At 43.1% G+C, this 19,768-nt stretch overlaps 1 protein-coding gene across 6 annotated transcripts in view; it reads right to left on the bottom strand.

The window, feature by feature from the left end:
* kcnh7 (potassium channel, voltage gated eag related subfamily H, member 7) overlaps positions 1-19,768 on the bottom strand; it is a 50,297-nt gene that overhangs the window by 17,350 nt on the left and 13,179 nt on the right. For 3 of the 6 annotated variants that reach the window (XM_034151175.1, XM_034151177.1, XM_034151178.1), the window contains exons 3-6: positions 14,641-14,796; positions 10,279-10,758; positions 7,884-8,098; positions 3,857-4,282 (exon numbers count right to left, since the gene is read on the bottom strand). In XM_034151175.1, coding sequence (XP_034007066.1) covers positions 3,857-4,282; positions 7,884-8,098; positions 10,279-10,758; positions 14,641-14,796 — 1,277 coding nt within the window. Of the gene's footprint in view, positions 1-3,856; positions 4,283-7,883; positions 8,099-8,745; positions 8,770-9,535; positions 9,557-10,278; positions 10,759-14,640; positions 14,797-19,768 lie in introns of all 6 variants that reach the window. The other 3 variants (XM_034151176.1, XM_034151173.1, XM_034151174.1) reach the window with 2 other exon arrangements.

Genomic DNA, 19,768 nt, shown 5'->3' with positions numbered 1-19,768 from the left:
TGAGAGGGGGGGGGTGGGGGGGCATTCAGGCATGACACAAGTCCTGATCCATTAGTGTGGTCCAATCTGTAAACACAATAAGTGGGGATGCTAATAGGTCCTACACTCCCTGTCGCGGCTGACAATTATCCTAATATCCTCGGGGACAATCATTACCCGCTGTTTCCTGCAGTAGCTGTACTATGTCACGTCTATATCACCATTCCAAAAAAAGTTATTTCCGGTCAACGCGGCATTTTTCAAAGTTCAGGATCAAGAACTTTCTGATTCAATACATTTTTTTCAAATGATCTAAACTTTTTGCACAGATTTAGTTCCATACCTGTCTGGCTCTTAACATTTTAATTAAGTTTGTAATGCCGCGGGCTTGAAATCAAGCGCTCCTTTAATTCTGGGCTGAGCACAGGCTACCTTGGCCCCTTTGACCCGCTAGGGATAGATTTCGCTAAAATCACTCATTAGGAATTGATGCAAAGAAATTCAAGCCTCCATAACCGCTGAGCACTGTCCTCACAACAATGGGGGAATTATTTTCACCCGACATTTTGACTGGAGAGATTTAAATGTGTCTGAATTCAACAGATTTTTCGATCAACAAAAACACTGATCTAAACGTCCTGATGTTTTTCTCATATACAGGTGAGAGTGAATGGAGAGTACTGGCTTATTCAAAGTATATTAATGTATACTTATTAAAACCAGGACGGCGGCCAGTGCAGTTTGATTCATGAGGTAAAGTGTGTCTCCATCATGGTGAGGGAGTGTGCTGTATCTGCTTCTGATGGGTCCATTAATGAGCCTCCGTCCTCCCAATCTCACCCCTAAATCACCACCATCACTCACTGCTGCAGAGCATCCGGCCAACTGAGAGAGCAGTGCATGAATCATACATAGGAGCAGATGAGTCCTAAATTATCCATCATCAGTGAGCGGGCAGTGCCTTAGGTGTAGTGCTGCTGCCTGTCTGGGCGACCTGCACGCAGCGTATGATGTGGCCCACACAGACTAATGTTGATTAAAATCTGAGTTTACAGTAAATCAGAGGCGTTTGGGGATGAGGAGCTGAGCTAAAGCTCCCATTAGCGAGCAGCTGTATCAAACACATCCTCCCAATATCACTCTGGCCATCTGCCACTGCGGCTTCACACACTCGCCTGGCCACTTTAAAACAAACAGCCAAAGTTATGATTCAGCCTTTCACTCTGTATGCAGACACAATAAGTTGTTTTCCCATAAGGGCTGCACAATTAATCCTGCAGTAGTTAATGCAATGTCCAAATCGAAAGTGGTGCAATATTTGGTAAAGGAAAATTATGTAATATTAACTGTATGAAGTATTGCGGTGCTGCACATTAGTCCTGGTCTTCAAATGGTGTCCAACAGACATAACAAAAGGTGGTTAAAAATCCTCCTTAAAAATCACACCATGATAATTTTAATATATGTTCAATAACAGTGTGAATAAAGTTTTGTAAATGTTTAATCCTCTTATATCGCAAATCATATCGCAATTGCCATATTGACCTAATGACCAAAGCATTTATTAGAGGTCTTTGTTATGTCTATGTGATTAATGTAAGTCCAATAAATAAGTGTCTTTCAACTCTGTTTTCGGTTTCCACCAACTCCTGAGAAAAGCGTCTGCCTTTTAGCTGCTCCGTTGTTGTCTTTAATTGTGTGAGTCTGTCATTTGGTGGTGGGTAAATGAAACACAGTGATTCAGAGCTCCCTGCTGCAGCAGAAAACAATGCTGAACAAAGCCATAAAACCAAGGCTGTATGCTGCACAGGAGACAGAAGAAACCCACATGTTTTGCTTATTCAGATAATCTAATAAGAAAACAAACTAAACAATCATATTATTGCATGAGTAAATAGTTGTACGAGAATTGATTTGAGTCTATTCTGACTGAACTCCAGCAGAGAAAGAGTGAGATTGAGGGGGCTACAATGAAGCTGCCTCCTCTCTCTTCTTTCTTTAGCACAAATGTTTCTGCAGGTTTTGCAGAAGAATAGAGTTGCAGTTCTGTACTGTTGCTTTAACCAAAGGCAAAATGCACATCTAATTAACTCTCAAATCAAAGACTGAATGAGACATGGGGAAATTAAGCAAATATAGCATGCTTAATATGCATGGGAATATAAACGGAAGAATGTGCCATAGGGAAAATGTTGTTTGTGGTTCACTAAAAGCTCAATTTAAATGTTTAAGCATAAATAGCTTTTGGGCAAGATATAATCAATAATAATATTTCTGGAGCTGCTTCATTGACAACAAATAAAAGCCTGACAGTGTTTATGTAAATGTGTGACTGAGATTGTTCTTGTGAGTGGTTTTGCCCCCTTAATTCCAAAAGAATCTCCTAAACTTCCCCTAAGACAATTTGGTGAAAGTGTCTCGGCTTAGTTCAGTTGTTAATGTGCAAAGACTCTACCCTGCCAGATACAATTCTGGTTTGGAGCACCTTTTCAAACTTAACCTTCCAATTTGCAAATATATCACATTTGGAAACAAGGTGCATGTGAGCGTCGACATAATAGGCAAATCATCTCATCCTACCCCACAGGACATTGATATGCAAATGATGGAGGCGCTCAAATGACTCCTGTAGGTAGAAATCAGCACCGGACTATTTCTATCCATTTGCCAGCTGCAGCGCTGAAATCCTGCAAGAATCTCACCCTGCCAAAGCAGAAGAAATCTTAGCATATTGTCAGAGATGGTTTCCAGGCAACAAAGGTGCACGAGTTTAAAGTCTAAAAATAGTCATTGCACACAGAACTAAAATAAAGCGCCTAAAAGACAGGATCAAAAAATGTACAAGGATGTGTTATTTTCAGTTTCTGCTCATGATTGGAGGCGCTAATAATACCACGTTTTGTCACCGCGCTCACTGTGTTCTTTTGACACGAGCTGTAGCGGGAACACACATTCTGTCCCCGCATCAGTCATCTCGCCGTGTGACGGGGACATACATCGCGCCGCGCCGCCGCTCAGCTGTCTGCTCTTTTCCCTCCACCTGCCAATCACTGCCAGCCTGTAGCCATGGACCCCCTCGCAGGAACACACACCTAATGGTAAATAATGACTCGGCAAACTGACAACACACACACATCAGGCTGTGGTGTTTTCACTGGGAGGTGTTACATCACACATTTTAGTAGCTTGCTTTTCTTCCATTATGCAAAACTAGATGTCAGACACTTCACTTAACTTATTATTACTCAAGAGGTTCTAGATACAAAGCGAGCTCTCACTCTGTAAGCTGCTCTCTGTAACTGAGCATTAGACAACTTGCTGAGCTATCTCCCTCAGACACACACGAGCCACTATAGTTTCTCACAGCCAGTAGTTAGGGAGGCTGGGACCTTCTTAACTGATTAGGATGGCCCGGGGCCTCTCAGTCTGGCTCTGATGAAAAGAGGGCTGAGGAAAGCAGATGTGACAGCCCAGCGTCAAATTGCTTTAGTAGTCAAAACAGCTCAGAAGCATGACTGCTGAAGCTCCGGCCTGCAGCCATGACAGTGGAGTACACCAAGGAGGGACTCAGCTTTGGAAGGTGAAAAAGTGTGTGCCATAAAAAGTAGTATCACATGCATGAAGGAGAAGGAATTCCATATTGTTGTTTGTTGGCAAAATCCAGCTTCTGTGTCCATGTTGTTCACGTGAGCATCTCACATACACTTCTGTGCCATAAACATTCTATTTCAAGGCCTTATTGTCATATGCACAAAAGCTACAGTGTAGTTTTGGCATTGAAAATCGGAAGTCCCAGGCTCCTCCAACAATGCAATAAGTATTTATGATATATATACAGTATATATATTTATATAAATATAATTTCCGCCCCGCTTACCTCGTCCGATCCAGAGCCGAAGATCAGCAGGTCGAAGGGGATGGCGGCCACCATGTCTATGAGGAACCATCCTTTGAAGTAGTGGATGGCGATCTTGGCCGGGTGGCTGACCACTTCCTCGTTGGCGTTGACGTACGTGGTCCTGAAGTTTATGAGGATGTCCACGATGAACATGATGTCCACGATCAGATCCACCACGTTGAGGGGGGAGCAGGAGTAGCCGCACTCACGCCTCCTCTGCTCCTCGATGTCGTTGAGGAGGAAGGCTGCGGAGTATGGCGTGAAGATGGCCGTGTAGATGACCAGCAGCAGGATGAGCCAGTCCCACACCGCTTTGAAGGGGCTGTAGTGCAGGATGGTCCAGTGGTCCATTCGGGGGGTCTGGAGCTTATACTCCGGCAGCACGTCTGCGCCCAGAGACAGAACCTGAGGGGGAGGGGTGAAAAAGTAATACACCTTATGACACGGTATAATGACGTGAGTATGAACAGTATTTCTGGTATGAGAATGAAGAGCAGCAGTAAATACAGTTCAGATAAGCGCATTAGCATTTCCGTGCCTTTACATCGATGTTGCTGGTTGGTGGAATTGCATTATGACATATGACTGAAGATTAGGTCAAGTAAAGGTCATGTTTGTTGGAGTTGAACTTCAGCAGCGTGGCTGTACATACGGTACAATCCTAATGCACTTTAACATGATCTAATTAAAAGAAAATATTGCATAAGCAGATTGCTTGAGGCATGAATTTCCCTAAATGAATCATTCATGTGTCGAGTGAAGGCTGATAAAAAAGCACTTATTCTTATAAGTTGACATTTTAAGTACGCTTAAAAAACATTCTTTTATATGACACATCACCCATGTTTTCTACACAATTACTGAAAGAATGAAATGTGAATCAAAAATGTCAGCTGGTATTGTCTATCTAATCATGTGTTTCACTTGCCTATACTAAAAGAAAAGACACAAAAGAAAAACATATATTAGCAATTCAACCGATATTAAAACACCTAAAAGATACATTAAAATAAAAAGATCATTATGAAGAAACCAACAGCATGCATGATATCCTTACAGTGGAGCTTTTATCTACTCCCTCCAGCTAGCCTGGATGTCACCATCATTACCTCTGTTATTGCAGATACCATACATCACTGAATAGCTTTTAACATCAATACTACAGCCGCATTATGGCCCATTTGTGATAAGACTCTCGATGACTTGGAAGTAATTATAGGCAGGAGCTGAACATCTATGCATCTAAGTGTGGGACACTTCAATAGCCAGGAATTTTCAGGGCATGGCTCCTTCACTGCTGATTATTGAAGCTATAAGGAGGAATGCAAAGAGAGATAGAATGTAGCATTGAGCGAGAGACTCCATGTCCCCTTATCTCTACCTCTGGTCACCTTTAAAACCCCCCGTGACTGAGAGGAAGGATGATGTAATGCCTGAGAAAAGGCTGACGTGTTAATAATTGAGTTGGTTATTAGAAACTCCTGCCCTCAAAGGGGTCAGGGTCAAATGCTTCGACCCTCTGATACGGGATAACCTTTCAAATCGATCAGAAACCAAAGGACAAACAAAGGGAAGGGGATTCATTATTCATCGCGCTGCCACTTCATTAAAAGCCAGTGTTCCCGATGCGTCTTTCATCACGCTCTCACAACCCAATGTGTAATTGCTGTTCACTTTCAAATGCCGCTGCTTAGATTTCTGTTTTCTTAAATAGGTACATTTTGAAACTTGCCATAACAAAGTCACTTTTAAAAGATTAACCTACTTTTCTGTTTGTTTTGTATTGTGTGCATTCTTTTTACACAATGTAGCTGCATCCTGTGAATGAAAATATACAAATTAACCTAAATTATTTATAATAATTATTATAAATATAGAAAAAAGCTAGCCTTGACTGTCCTGGCACAGCACTGTTCTGTTTTCATGCAGTTTATGATTAATAATGATGATGCATGGAAACTCTGCACTACACCCCCACGGGCACATTACCCCTCGGCATGCTGGGAGGAGACTGTTGGTTGGCTGAGTGACAGCTCTGGATTAACGTGTTGTAGCCAGTCTGTTTCTAAATAAAAGATCCTATCTTAATTATTTAAACACACCTACTGTAGCTATGTGCACTTGGCGCAAATGAACTCTCTCTTGTGGGATAATGGAAGGCTCGTTGTGCGTTTGGCTTGGCTTCAAACGATATGCAAATGAGCATCAGCGTTCTCCGCTTCTTTTGGGTCTGGGCTGGGCTATCATTTATAAGAGTGGAGTGTTGTTTCATGTTTCTGCGGTTAATCACGTGGCTCCAATCATTACAAATGAGCTCCAGATAACTCAGTGGTGTTCAAAACGAGACATGAATAGGTATTTAAGGCTCATGTGTGCATGAGCTGCATGCACTGCGACGTTCAATTTGTACCAAACAGCACGAGAGCTGCTAGTCTCTTTCTTTATCAGTCGCCTGGCTCCCTGGGTGCAGCCTCCATCTGCCTGTGGGCGCTGTGAGGCAGCCAAGGCCAGCGGAGAGCGAGTCTGCTCACGCCCCGATGGTGGCTTCAGATGAACTCAGAGGAGTCCAGAGTCAGGACATCTGCTGTGGCTTTGTGCGGCTCACAGTCAGTTGTCGAGAGAACTGTCTACAGATAAAACCCGTGGATTCATCTTTTTGTTAGTTTGATAATTACTATCATAATGAGACAAAGAGGTGGCACACCATATGCCCGGACACCAACGGAGCAAGAGGGGCCAGATAGTGGTACCTCAATAATAAATACAATGCATATAAATGCAAGAGGAAATAAGATGTTTTTTACTTAAGTGTATTGTGTAAGTGAACAGAACAATGTAACGTAGATATAGATGTGTATACTAGCTACCGTGGCTAGAAAACATTTGGCACACTTCAACAAAGTAGAAATGACACAGCAACTTGTTTTCAGGTCCTCTGGTGTGCCACAAGAAGCACGTTAATAGGCCTCTCCTCTCCTCTTCTTAATAACTTTAACTTTAATGCTGGATGGAGAGGTCAGTGAGCTGCACTGGGGTCTGCTGAGTCTCTAAGCTGCAGGGGTCACTTTCTGCGCCCTCTATCCATTACACCACTAATGGGCGAAATGTAGAAATGAGACGTGATCAGTGGTTTGGGGCAGCCTCGTTCTACCCCTGAGAAAACTTCACTTACTGTACAGTCCCTCAGCCGAGGCGGGAAGGTGAGAAAGACCTCTAAGCCTCTGTGTAACTCTAGAGATACAGAGAGAGATGGAGCTATGGACGCTGTCTGGCAGCTGTAAGAGGATCCCCATGATCTGCCTCCAGTGATAGACATCTCTGCCGTTTTATGTATCACACCCCTCGAGTTCCAATGAATCATGGGGGGAGAGGGGGACGGGAGGAGGGGTGTGGAAGCAATCCGCCGACTTCATCGTCCGCTCAATCTGTGCGAGTGATTTGTGATGTAGTAAACGATATTATGATGAGCGTTATTATTGAATTCCAATGTCTCTCCCCTGCAGTATGCACAGTCAACGGAGCATCAGAGGTATGAATTATGAATAAACGCTTCTTGATTGTTTTCCAAACAGAGAATTACTCCCAGATGGTTTGATAATGGATCTTATACAACATCAATAAAAATAACCGTGAGGAAGATTGTGCTAAAATGTTCCACACAGTGCATTTAAAACTATTTAAATACAATATATATCGCTATAACAATGAATTACGAGTCCCTTCCACTTTTTAGACCACACGACTTTGACTATGTTGTCATAAATCTGTGCTGTGCCGGTGCTTCATAATCAAAACAATTCCTCTTGATTATTGAGAGAATTTCCAAATCCCTTTAATTAGCTGTGATACTGCACCCAGGCTAATTGTCACATGGCACTTGAACGCACCTCATGTCAAAGGGGATTTCAACGTAAAAAAAACACCAAGAAAGCATTGTGTTTCTCAGTCTCAATTTCCGAAACGTTCCACATATTTGTGTGGAAACCTCGCTTGGTGAGCGTCTTACCTGCGTGACCTTGTCGGTGACATTGTGTGTGCGGTCTTTGACCTTCGGGGCGATGATGGTATTCTCCGAGGACGGAGGGGAGGGGCACTTCTTCTCGTTGTTGGCCTCGGAGAAGTTGAGCGTGATGAGGGGGATCTTGTTGATGGTGCTGTACCTGTTGAGGTTGGAGTCGGAGGTGGAGCCCAGCAGGCTGGATTTGATCTGGCTCAGCGGCCCTGGAAGAGAAAGCCACACAGGGAGGACGCGGCATTAAAAGCTGCTCCGTCTTTTACTACAGTTGTGCTATTGTAGGCGTTCTGAATCGAGGACATCTAGTTCTCGAGTGATTGTTGTGACATGGAGAGTGAGCATGGGCAGGCCCTTACGTTTGGAGTGAGTTCAACCACAACACAACACGGAGAAAACCACAGATACTGAAATATAAACCCTCAGATTGACCTGTCTAGGGTGAACAGGCCTTTCAAAGTTTCTCATTAAAAGATAATGAAGAACACTGTTGGTGAAAGAAAAGCATGAAAGACTCCACACAGTTAGTCAAACCATCAATCTGTCTAATGAGGTGCGTTGGAATCAAATGTTCTCACAGCATATTAGAAACAACTTTCTTGTGAAATCACGTGACAGCACTGACGTGATCAAAAGTGAAAAAGAGAGAATAGCTGACTCAGTCGTGTGAGCCAGCAGAGGAAGGTTTTAGTTTGTTTCCTTTTCACACAGTACAGTACATTGATTGAGAGTGGAGGACAGAGAAACTGACAGCTGAGGATGAGAGATTGCATGCACAGCTTCAATACATGCCACGGTAAGGAAATGTCATTGCAGTCATGACAAATAACTTCAAGAGGAAAAGCTGAAGCCATACCCCCAGCCATCCAGGAGCGAGACACTAGCAAACCAGGAGAGAGAAGAAATAGGGGGTAAAGGGGACAGCGGGAATACGGAGGGGAGGGGAGATTGCAGTAGTCATGGGTACAAACATCACTTAAAATATCACAATATAGTACAGGATATGGAACACTATGGCAGCCCTGTGCAATACAAATCAAGCAGTAAGAGTACTACAAAAATTGTACTTGAGTAAATGAACTTTACTCAAAGTTCCACCACTGAATTAATATTAAAAAAACACATTGATTAGGGAACTCATTTCATCAAACATGAATGCATTATGTGGGATAATGTTGGGAAATGCATGCAGCATCAGCACTGCTACAGGTCATTTGCAATCTAAAGGATTAAAAGGGTGAGAATATAGAATCCTAATGGAAACACGGTCAGGTTTTCATTCACTAAGACATGGCAGCAGGAATCCAGAGGTTGCACAGAAGGAAACAAAGGTTACAGACAGTGGGAGGCATCGACTCGTAAAGGCTCATTGATTTTCTTCAATGAACGGAAGCAGGAGAGAGATGTAAATGTGTTTGCTTCATGCAAGCGCGTGCAGAGGTCGGTGGTTTTTCGAACTGAGAAAACTTCCTCCGGGCAACTGGCTTGGGATCAGCGGGTCGTTTGCACTGAGACTGAGTCACTTAGTGCGCTGCCAGACTTTTAAGACTCTTACAAAGTCATCCATCTGAACTAGATCGTGTGGGAAAACTCATGCAACAAGCGGGTTTAGTGAAGTTATCTTATAGACGTGCTCAACTGTTTACCTTTCATATTGCGACCATTGTCTGTGTTGGAGAAGAAAGAAAAGGGGGGAGGTGTGAGAGGAACTTCTGGTGCTTCTACGATGACAAATGGAAGCTGGCATCGAACCCCCGCTACTGTCCCCTTGAACAATTCATGACTCGTGAAGTAGACATATTACTGTGTCAGCCTCTTGGAGCTATTTGAATGAGGATTGCAGATAAGGGGAGGGGGGGTAGACTGATTGGCCAGTCTGGTGCCCCTTTTACCCTCGTCCAAAGGAGTGATTCAGGCTGGGGGTAGATCAATGGCTCACAGTGTGGATCGTGACTCACTATAATACTGATTAAGAGACTGGTACGCCACATCTTTAATATCCTATTTTGGGACCATAGGGAGTTTGGTAATGTAATTGTATTGCAACATTTTGGTAAATGTTTAATGTGAATACAACAATAGGGCCAAATGTTAACTTTAAAAAAACGATTTCTTCAAAAGATCATCTTTGTCCGTCACATTTTTTAAGTTAAACCACTTGACAAACCACATTCTCAGTGTGCACTAGGTATCAAGTTTCCATATCACATAGTAAAGTGAGCATTTTGATGAGAGAAAATGTTAGGCAGGTGAATGTTACAACATCCTTTTAGTGTCAAACTACCTTCTATACACACATAATAACGACATTAAACAAATGGGGCAATAGTTGTTTGAAATTCAAATGTTAAGCGTACATTCAGGGCATATTAGAGCAGAAGATTCCTACCTTCACTGGCGTGTCTGTCCCTGAACGCCATCTTGGAGTTGGACCCGAATCCTTCCATGTCGTGTACGGAGGAGGCTCTGCGAATACTGCACACTCTCTCCCTGGAGGCGGTTTGAGTCAGTCCTGGGATTGAAGGAGCAGCGACAAGCGTGTCCTCCTTGATCTGGTGTTGGGTCTGCCTTATGGAGCAGTCGGGGTACGTCCGGTCCCAGGGGCCCTTGGGCGACGAGTGGTCCAAGGGCCCGGACACAGGGGTGGAGCAATGGCTGGGACCGATGAGGGCGCGGGTGTCGTTGGCGTAGGAGGGGCTGCAGCTCTCGCGGGTGGTGGGAAGCTGGTAGTCGCGCGTGGCCACCGAGCCGTCGCTGTGGCGAGGGGAGTCCACCATGACAGCGTCGGGGTCTTCCTGGGGCAGGGACTGCTTGTTGATGCCAAGGAGAGGTAAGCCCGGGAAACGGAAGCGAAAGAATCTCCCTTTCCCTGAAATTGAAAGGTGAGAATGGGATTTAGATGAATGTCAAACATAACACAGAGTAAGCAATCGCCATAAACAAACCACTACCTCCATCGCTAAGCTAAAGGTGGTTGTGTGATTGTATAATTCCTCGACATCTCAATAAAAAAAAAAAAATACTGGTGATAGGAGCTTATGATTTTGGGTGTTTACTTGCAAGAAAGACCTCAGACAGACATCCAATAGAATCTCTTTTAGAGCCAATGTCTTTGTTATGACATTATTTGACTGCTTTGATAATGTCTGGTGGTTTTTAATGAGCCAGTGAGAACCACATAACCCATTCCAACGTAGTGTTGTGTTTTCACCTTGTGTTTGTAGCAGAACTTGCTTGTAATATCCTTGCTGAGAGCTTGTACATGCTCGCCAATAGCACTGAGAAGCCTGCCAATGTAGCGATGTTAAAAAGACCCTGGCAGATCAAAACAAATGCCCCTTCTGCCTCAGGCACTAGTTTAATCTTCAATAGCCTTCAATTATTCATGGAGGAGTACATTTGGTGAATTATTATAATGTCAGTAGATCGTTGAGAAGTCTTGTAAAGTAATATACGCAGGACTTTAATGTGAGATTGATAGCTCCTGGGGAGATGAGGGAAAAAGTCATTTTAAGGATGACAGCAGGTAGTTCTAAAGGACTGTTATGCAAGAAAAAGTCAAGAAACCTAAAATCATACAAAGTCATAAAATGGGGAAATTGCGCTCTCAGGATTTCACATATGGACTGCAAAGCATGGCCTGCATGTTGTGAATCATTTAGTCGCCTGAACATATGCCATACATATCATATATTTGTTCCAGCAAACTACAGCACATTTTATTTGACATACCTCGCTGAACTGCAATATGTGCAGAGACTGGGCCAGCCAAGGATGTATTTAGAGACACAATAGGTGGTAAAATGGGCATCAAATTGAATTTTGGAGGCTCAGGAGGGGGCAACAGCATGCATATCTTCCTCACTGCTGCTTTCCAATGAGACTGAGAGAAAAATAAAGTAATTTTAGACACAACCCTTGGTGTTGTCTTGGGTCAGTGTAGTGTGTTTGAATGAAGCCTCTAGCCAGATGCTGGGAATGATCATTTGCATGAATTTGGTGATCAGAGCTAGTTCTGACACTAGCGCTCATATCCAACTAAACAAGTGATTCATCTTGGTGAAGAGGAAATTAGTTGCTCGTGAACAAAGTTGTGTTTCATCTGAGCCCGTGCTGTGAGGCAGATAGGACTGCTGATCAAAACTAGCATCTGATTCATCCGCCCGGAGCTAAACCCAAACCAGCGTCTCCATTAATATTCCAAAAGACTCTGCACAATACAACAAAAGCCTGTTTAGCAAGGCTGTCTCAAACACTTTTCACTTGCATTCACACCACTTCAAGACAGTTCTCCCAATTAATCTTGCATTTTACATTTCCGACAGCTTGATTTAAGACACCTAACCCGAATAACAAATGGTAGCTGAAGAGCCTTTACATGCTTAACGGTTTGTATGTAATTACTGCGCCTCGAGGATAAACACATACGCCACAAGTCCTTTAATTAGCTCATAATTCTGTCACGCTGTGTGCTGTAAAATGTGCGAGTAGCTATATTTAATTGTAATATTTAAAAAGGGCTGAACCTTGCAGGAATAAGCTGCCTTTGAGTGCTGTTACTGGTGTGTGTGTGTGTGTACAGTAGATGTGTGTTTTCACTCTCACTGCCTCTCCAACACTCTCATTCTTTCCCTGCTAAAACTCACCGCCGGATTTACACAGCCAATGGACGTACAGTGGCCCTTGTTGCTATGATACCAGATAGTAATATTTGCATTGAATATTAATTGGGCCCTTAGATCCCTGTGTTGGGGAGTGAAATGTCTTTCTGTAATGTGAGCATGATTCAGATGTCAGGGAGAATTAGAAAGAGAACAATTAAGCTTCCTCCTTTGGTAAAAGAGGGACAAAGACGGCTTTGTTTTCCGTTTGTCTCCGTCTCCTGTTGTCAGGATGTTAGATGAATAAAACACAGCAGTGCAGTTAATGTGCTTACAGACTGAAGTGTTCCTTAAGGATTGTTTACCTGGACTCCTTGTACTCATATTGCTCACATGCTCCAGAGAGTACCATGGGTTATTCGTCTGTGTACACACACTCATTTAAAGGGGTCCTACTATGCTGACCTTAAAGTTGACCCATATCGGAGGCCTATACCGACCACTGCAGAAATCAAAGGCTGTGTCAAAGTACAGGCAGAACATACTGTAAAAGTCCAAATGAGATGAGCAAAGCAAATGAGCTGATCATCAGCCCTTGACCAAAACCTTCAAATCTTCAAAGATCCTACATTTTGCTAAATTGGGCTTCTTTATAACGTTACCCTCATTACCTCGACATAATACTCCTTTGTTTCTTTTTGAAGAAGATATCTGTGTCTTTTGGTGGGGCGGTCTTCCAATATGGTATCTCCTGAATGTTTGGTCATTCTGGTTGTGTTTTAAGGTTTTTATGTAAAAACATTTTAAACCAAAAGAGCTGAGGTCACAAAGTGATTGATTCCACTTGTCTTGATGTATGCGTGTGTTATTAATGGATGTGTGGAAGTAGCCACATAATGTGAGAAAAGATGGTGGCACAATGAACGGATCAATGCTTAGGCAGCAGCGAATGTATGGCTGCTCATCCCCCAGAGGGAGTCTAGATAATGCAACACATGGATCGTCACCTCACACCATTCAGAAGCAGCTGCTGCTACACAACTGCCCGATGAATAGTAACACCATGGCTTCCATTGAGTTGAATTTACATCCGTAGCAGTGTGTGATGTTCTCTTAAATTATGCCGTTATTCAGAATATGTGACCTCTGTCCATCTGCGAGTAAAAAATACAATACTAGGTCTCTGGAGTTATGTGCGGGAGGGCTGTGATGAAATGAGGAACAGCAACGGCAGAGGTTACATGTAGGCAGCACTGAGGCTAGACCTTGTAAACATATCAAGACCTGACGAACAGATTTTCAGGGACGCCTACTTATATATTTAGACGGATAGACTTTGATTCATACGGGCGTGCTCCATTAGGGACTGCCCTTGTGCTTGGAGCAATTAGCCTCCATAGAAAAGTGAAAGAGGAAGGCCTTATCAGTGACACGTACACGCACACAAAGTGAAAAGCTTATACGCATGGTTTCACTGATCCGGCACACGGAGACAACACTTGCTTATATACTCCACACACACATCGCACACCCCATGAGGCAACGCAGCCTGTTAGGACCCTTATCCAATTACAGTCATCTAGGGGTGACCTCTGGTCCTCCATGCTGCTGCGCCTGATGTCACAGTGGAGTCACAGAGCTGAGCGGAGGCATCAAGAAGATGTTGGAGAGCGCTATTATGGAGACAGCTCTGGGACGGGGGCTCCGTTAGTTCATCAGGCCACCCAGGCACACTGTAGCTATAATTGGGCAGGACCTTTGAGATGATGGCAGGCTAACACATCGGCGTCTGCTAAACGCTGGTGTCAACATGCCCAAGGAGCTGTCCAGCAGGGAACTCCTGCTGGACGCTAATGCACAAATTAGACAAGTTTTAGCAGTATGCTACGGAGGCAAGATAGGATGCATTGTCTGTCAGGGCATTGAGATAAATATAAAGGGTCATGTCAGAAAAAGACACAAATGTATGTGGATGTGTGAAAAGGTTAAAAGTAAAAAGGTCATGAGTGGCAGCTACATTACTATCCTTCCTCTATGTTCCAATCTGTGACGACTTATTTCTTCCCCTGCAGCACATACATCACAAGAGATGTGCAATGGTTGATTTACAGCATTAGGGTATAAATGTTGTTAACGCTCTGTTTACTCACGGTGGTCAGCTTTGGATGGCGTGGTGTGGTTGAGTTTCTCCAGAGAGTCGCTGCTGCCTTCCTCCAGGACGTAGTCGAAGTTCAGGATGAACATCATGACCACGCCTTCCTCATTCTTCACGGGGATGATATGTGTGGCGCACAGGAAGTTAGAACCTAAGCAAGAGGAAATTAAAGGTTAGAAATCAAATGTATAATGGCTTTGATGAATTGATACATCACTGAAATTGTAACCCCATCAATCTTAAAAGAAATACATTATTATCCGTGCAGAACAAGATGTTAAAACCTAACTCAAAGTAATGAAATAGCTTTCCAGTTACAACACAGTTTGACCCTGGAGCTTCCCATTAACACACTGACATTCAAACATCTTCTTCCCAGATAACACTGTGTGCGCGGAGAGGCCCGCCAGAGAAATGCGGGTGAAAAGGTCAAGAGGTCCGAAGAGAGGGAAGCCTCTGGAGCGGAATGATTTCATAAATCCAGACATGCCCCGAGTGCGCCCTGCTGCCGGGTACAGTCAGAGAAAACATCCATTCACCTCGTGTTAACATTAATGCCTATCAAATACTTCAATTCTGTTTTACCATGGTTGACACCGAAAGTGATCACTAAGAGGCGCACAGAAAACGTGTCTTTGTATGCAAAACACAGCAATCAGAAATGTCTCTCCCTTCTTATCATTCTCTGGATGCTAAATGGGGAATAAATGTAATTGCTCTCAGATTTTAAACCACGATTTGCCTGTGGCTTCGCAACAGGAGGTACATTTAGTGTGACCCTGTTAATGCCTCATGTCTAAATGCTCCTCATTTATCAGCACAGCAGTCGAACCAAAGACTGTCTTCGGAATAAAAACACACAAAAAAGATGGTTCTTAAGATATTTGTCTGACTTTAGTATTAAGTTTAAAGCCCTGGCAAAATTGGATGCTATGAGCAGGGTTACTGGTGTAGAAATGTATATGAAGTTATAAATAATAAACAGACATCTCTGGAAGATGCTCTCCCTCACATTAGGCTCAAAGTCCTGCTGTCACCAGGAGACTATTTATAGCACCCCCAGTAGGCATCCAGCCTACAGCATTTCTTTCTGCGGGGGGGCACACATTCATCTGCAGTCCCCACAAATATGAATGCCTGCCACACACGGACTAATATAATTGCCGAATACCATTCTGCGGTCATTGTATTGTCAAGCTCCTATCGTGCAGCAGGGTTACAAACCCACTGCCTCACTAGCGTGGAGTTTGATTTATGTATCGGGGACCCCTGATTCTGCTGGGCTGCGCAGTAACCTGCCCTAATAGTACATCAGTGTCACCCTGAGTGGAAGGAGCCATTAGTTTCAGTCAGAGGGAGTAAGAGGGGGTGCAGTATAACGCCGTCCCTGCCTTCAGTGATAATGAACAGAAGAAGCCCCTCCTCAAAGTGAAGGTGGCACTCTTTATAGGATTCATTTGAGGGAAAAGACGCATTTCAACGGCCCAAAACACTTCCATTAGGAAGAAACGTGCTGCACTTTCAAAAAGATTTCTTCCAATTTTCCAAAGTTTTGTATTTGCAGCGTTTCATTTATGCAGCGCTTTTAGTAAACACTGCACATGTTCTGTGAATTTGGTGAAGATTTTTCTTCATTTGCATGTCTTTCGGAATATTTGTTTCATTTTTGAAAGTGCAGAGGTAAAGGAAGTCAAATTCAGGTAGTTTAATATGAACAAATGCCATGTTTTAGCCCTAACCAACAATTAAGTAGATCAAAAACGTGTTGCAGCCCCCTCATCTGCAGGATGTATTCAAACGAAAGTGACTGTTGAATCTCCTTGGCAACAAGGAGCAGCTACGACAATGACGAGCATCCTGTTATATATAAAACTCTGACAATTAATTTTGTTTGTAAATTATAATTAAAATGAGTCTGTTTCCATGGAAACAAGTGATTGCTATAGAGAAAGGCAACCTTATGTTCCAAGTTGGATATTAGTTTAATTTGTCTCCAGCACAAAGAAATATGTGTTCCTTTCATTTCATTGGTCACATTTCAAGAGAGTAAAGTTTATCTTATAATATTTCGTATTATGCCGTTTTTGCACCACATCATTTCCCCTGTAGTGATGCTAGCAGGTCCACGGAGAAAACGTTGTCTACAGAGGATAAATTCATCAAATGTGAATGTCTCCCCTGTGAATGCATTAAATGGCAGCTCATCATGAACACACAGGGAAATTAGAAATATGGGGACTCAATATCTTCATACACACTACAGTGCTGAGTGTTACCTCGGTATGCCTCAGTAGGGGACGTAACCCCAGCTTTGTAAAGCAATCTCTGTGTGTATTTGTGTGTGTGTGCATGCTCTAAAAATAAGCCGCTTGGAAACCATGGGCATTTATAATTCATTGGAGCTAAGTATTATGTTCTATAAGGCATAATGGTTGAACTTGTTTGGGCAATATAAGAATGAGAGGAGGCTGGGTGCTTGTGTGTGTGTGTGTGTGTGTGTGTGTGTGTGTGTGTGTGTGTGTGTGTGTGTGTGTGTGTGTGTGTGTGTGTGTGTGTGTGTGTGTGTGTGTTTGAATGTGTGTGAGGGATGGGCAGATATTCTGTATGAGAAACTGGATGGAACCTGAATTCAAATTATTTGTGATTTAAATCAATATGGAAAAATCGTAAAAACTAAATCTACTTGTGCTGTTGCTGTATGAGTGCACCCATTTCATGTTTTCCATTACACTTAAAAGACAAGTAAGTGTGTGATGAGGCACAAAATCAATCTGTTACGACTATTTATTTTCCATTTCCCACTCGTTCCCCTCAATAACTCAGTATAACTGACTTCTTTTGACTCACTGCTATTAGTTATACAGCTTTCCCCCCCCTTTCTGTTTGAACTTTATTAAATCCACCCTCATTTGTGTTCTTCTTCTTTTTCTCTCACGATGCTATGTTGTCCCTTCAGCCTCGGTTCTCTTCCCTCCCTCTTTGTGTTAGTCTCTCTCCCTGAGAAGTGAGATACTGTATGTGCCCAGGTTCTGTGCAGGAAGGCCTCCTGACGTGTTATAAGTGGACAGATCAAACAGATCCCGGTGCTGCTGCAGATGCAAATCTCTGCCCGTCCCTCTGCGTATCCTGCCTCGGCGGAGGGTCAAAGACAAACACACGCACACACACACAAACAGAGATAACATTTACATTTACACACTGGCAAAGAGACAGAAAACCGGGAGTACACACAAGGACACAAACACTAATGAGGTTCACAGATCTCAGTTCAGCACAGACACACACACACAGACACACACACACAGCCGCTCACACACAGGCTGCGGGCAGCATTAATTAGCCGAATGTTCTCTGTCCAACTAAATCTAATAAGCAGGCGATGGAGCTGGTTTACACGGCGCAGCGTAATGAGAGAACGCACCTCTGAAAGACACTAAAACGGATTTAGTCAGAGCATCTCTGACCTGAATGTTAGGCAGGGCAAAACATAGTTAAGCTTCCTAATGTGATACCTCAGGTGCCATTTTACACTTGAAAAAATAAACTTTCTGTCTTTTAAAACAGCATGACTCAGCATTCTCCTTCACAAATCTGCAGAAACTGGTCTGTAATCTGCTGAGGATGGAGCAAAGTGCTGACTTGCTGTTTGTGACTAATCTCCAACGTTGCCAAGTTGTGAGCTGATAAAAACTGACAATCATCCGCAAAATCCCAAAATCCAGAGTCAGTCCTCTAACAGCCTGATCAGATTGCTGTTGCATTGTTGCACTCGCCCGGTGTGTCAAAGTCAAGCCACAAGCCTTAAGCCTGAGGGGAAATGTGGTTATTATTGATTTAACCGTTTTCCACTCGGCTTCATTTCCTCATTACATGTTACAGTACATGTTACTTGTTAGACTCTTTTATCCAAAACGACTTACATACTCAATACTGTGGGCAATCCCCACAGGAGCAATTTGGGATGAAGTATCTTGCCCAGGGACACAACGACATGCTGACTGCAGTGGGGTTTGAACCTGTGCTCCCCTGATCCCAACACCAACGCACTAATCCACTGCGCCAAACGTCTCCACGTCCTCCCTGACGCGGAGCAGCCTACCTGGATTAGCAGGGCTACCTGGTAATCTGTTGCTATGCAGATGGCTCAGCAGGATGACAGCACACACAGACACACACAAAATGTGCCAAATCGCAGTATGCTGAGGGGCTCTTTAATGTTATCAGACCAAAGCTTTAGAGGCATCGCTTTTGAACACACCACAATAAAAAGTTGTCCTCCATGCCATTTCTTTTTGGACTAAATCTCTGTCCAATAAACGACTTGGATCACACATTAGTCATGGAATAAATACAAATATATTTTCAGCAGACAGATGGACAAATGTCATCCAAAACTTAGTGGAGAAACAATCACAATAAAGATGAATCTTTATACAGAACTTTTTTGGGTCATTTGACCTTGAGATCTGGACTGAAGGCAGCATCACTGTTGGAGTTCAGGTGAGGACAGTGAGCAACTGTTCCCACAGAGCGCTGCCTTCATCACATAGAGCTGTTCAACACGCCCATGACACACACACATTCATTATACTCCATCAAGGTTATGTCAGTTCAGCCTCACTTTTTATGACTTTCATTTTACTCCACTAGATTTATAGTAAGAAGGTGATGTGTCGGTTTGGTGTATTATTTATGGAGATGATGTTTTACACATCACACTTGTTAGTTCAAGGTGAAACTGATGCATGTGAAAACAGCCTCTTAGTATACTGCTCATACATCAACTGTGAGAGGAGAGGGACTTTGTGAAAACATATGAACATTTATGTAAAATCCTACTTGACTAAAAGTACCACCAGAAAACCAGCAATAATTTTTAAATGATATAAAATATGTGTTTTTTTAAAGAAAATAATGCCTAACTTTTTTTGTTATTTAAAAAGACAACAATCTCCCATTGTGCTGTGGATACTATAAAGAGCCTTCTTCACAGTTGTCTAATGTCTAATAAAACATCAAATGAATTGTGGAAATAGTCAAAAGTTATGTTTTTCAACGAAAGTAATGTGCTAAGTGTGAGAGCTCCTAGGGGGTGCAGTGAGAACAGTTCTGGTTTCAAGATG

Source organism: Trematomus bernacchii, unplaced genomic scaffold (genome assembly GCF_902827165.1).
Source record: "Trematomus bernacchii unplaced genomic scaffold, fTreBer1.1, whole genome shotgun sequence".
In the NCBI taxonomy this organism is placed as follows: Eukaryota; Metazoa; Chordata; class Actinopteri; order Perciformes; family Nototheniidae; genus Trematomus; species Trematomus bernacchii.
Note: the sequence above shows the minus strand (reverse complement) of the source record. Positions and strands in the feature narration are given on the sequence as shown.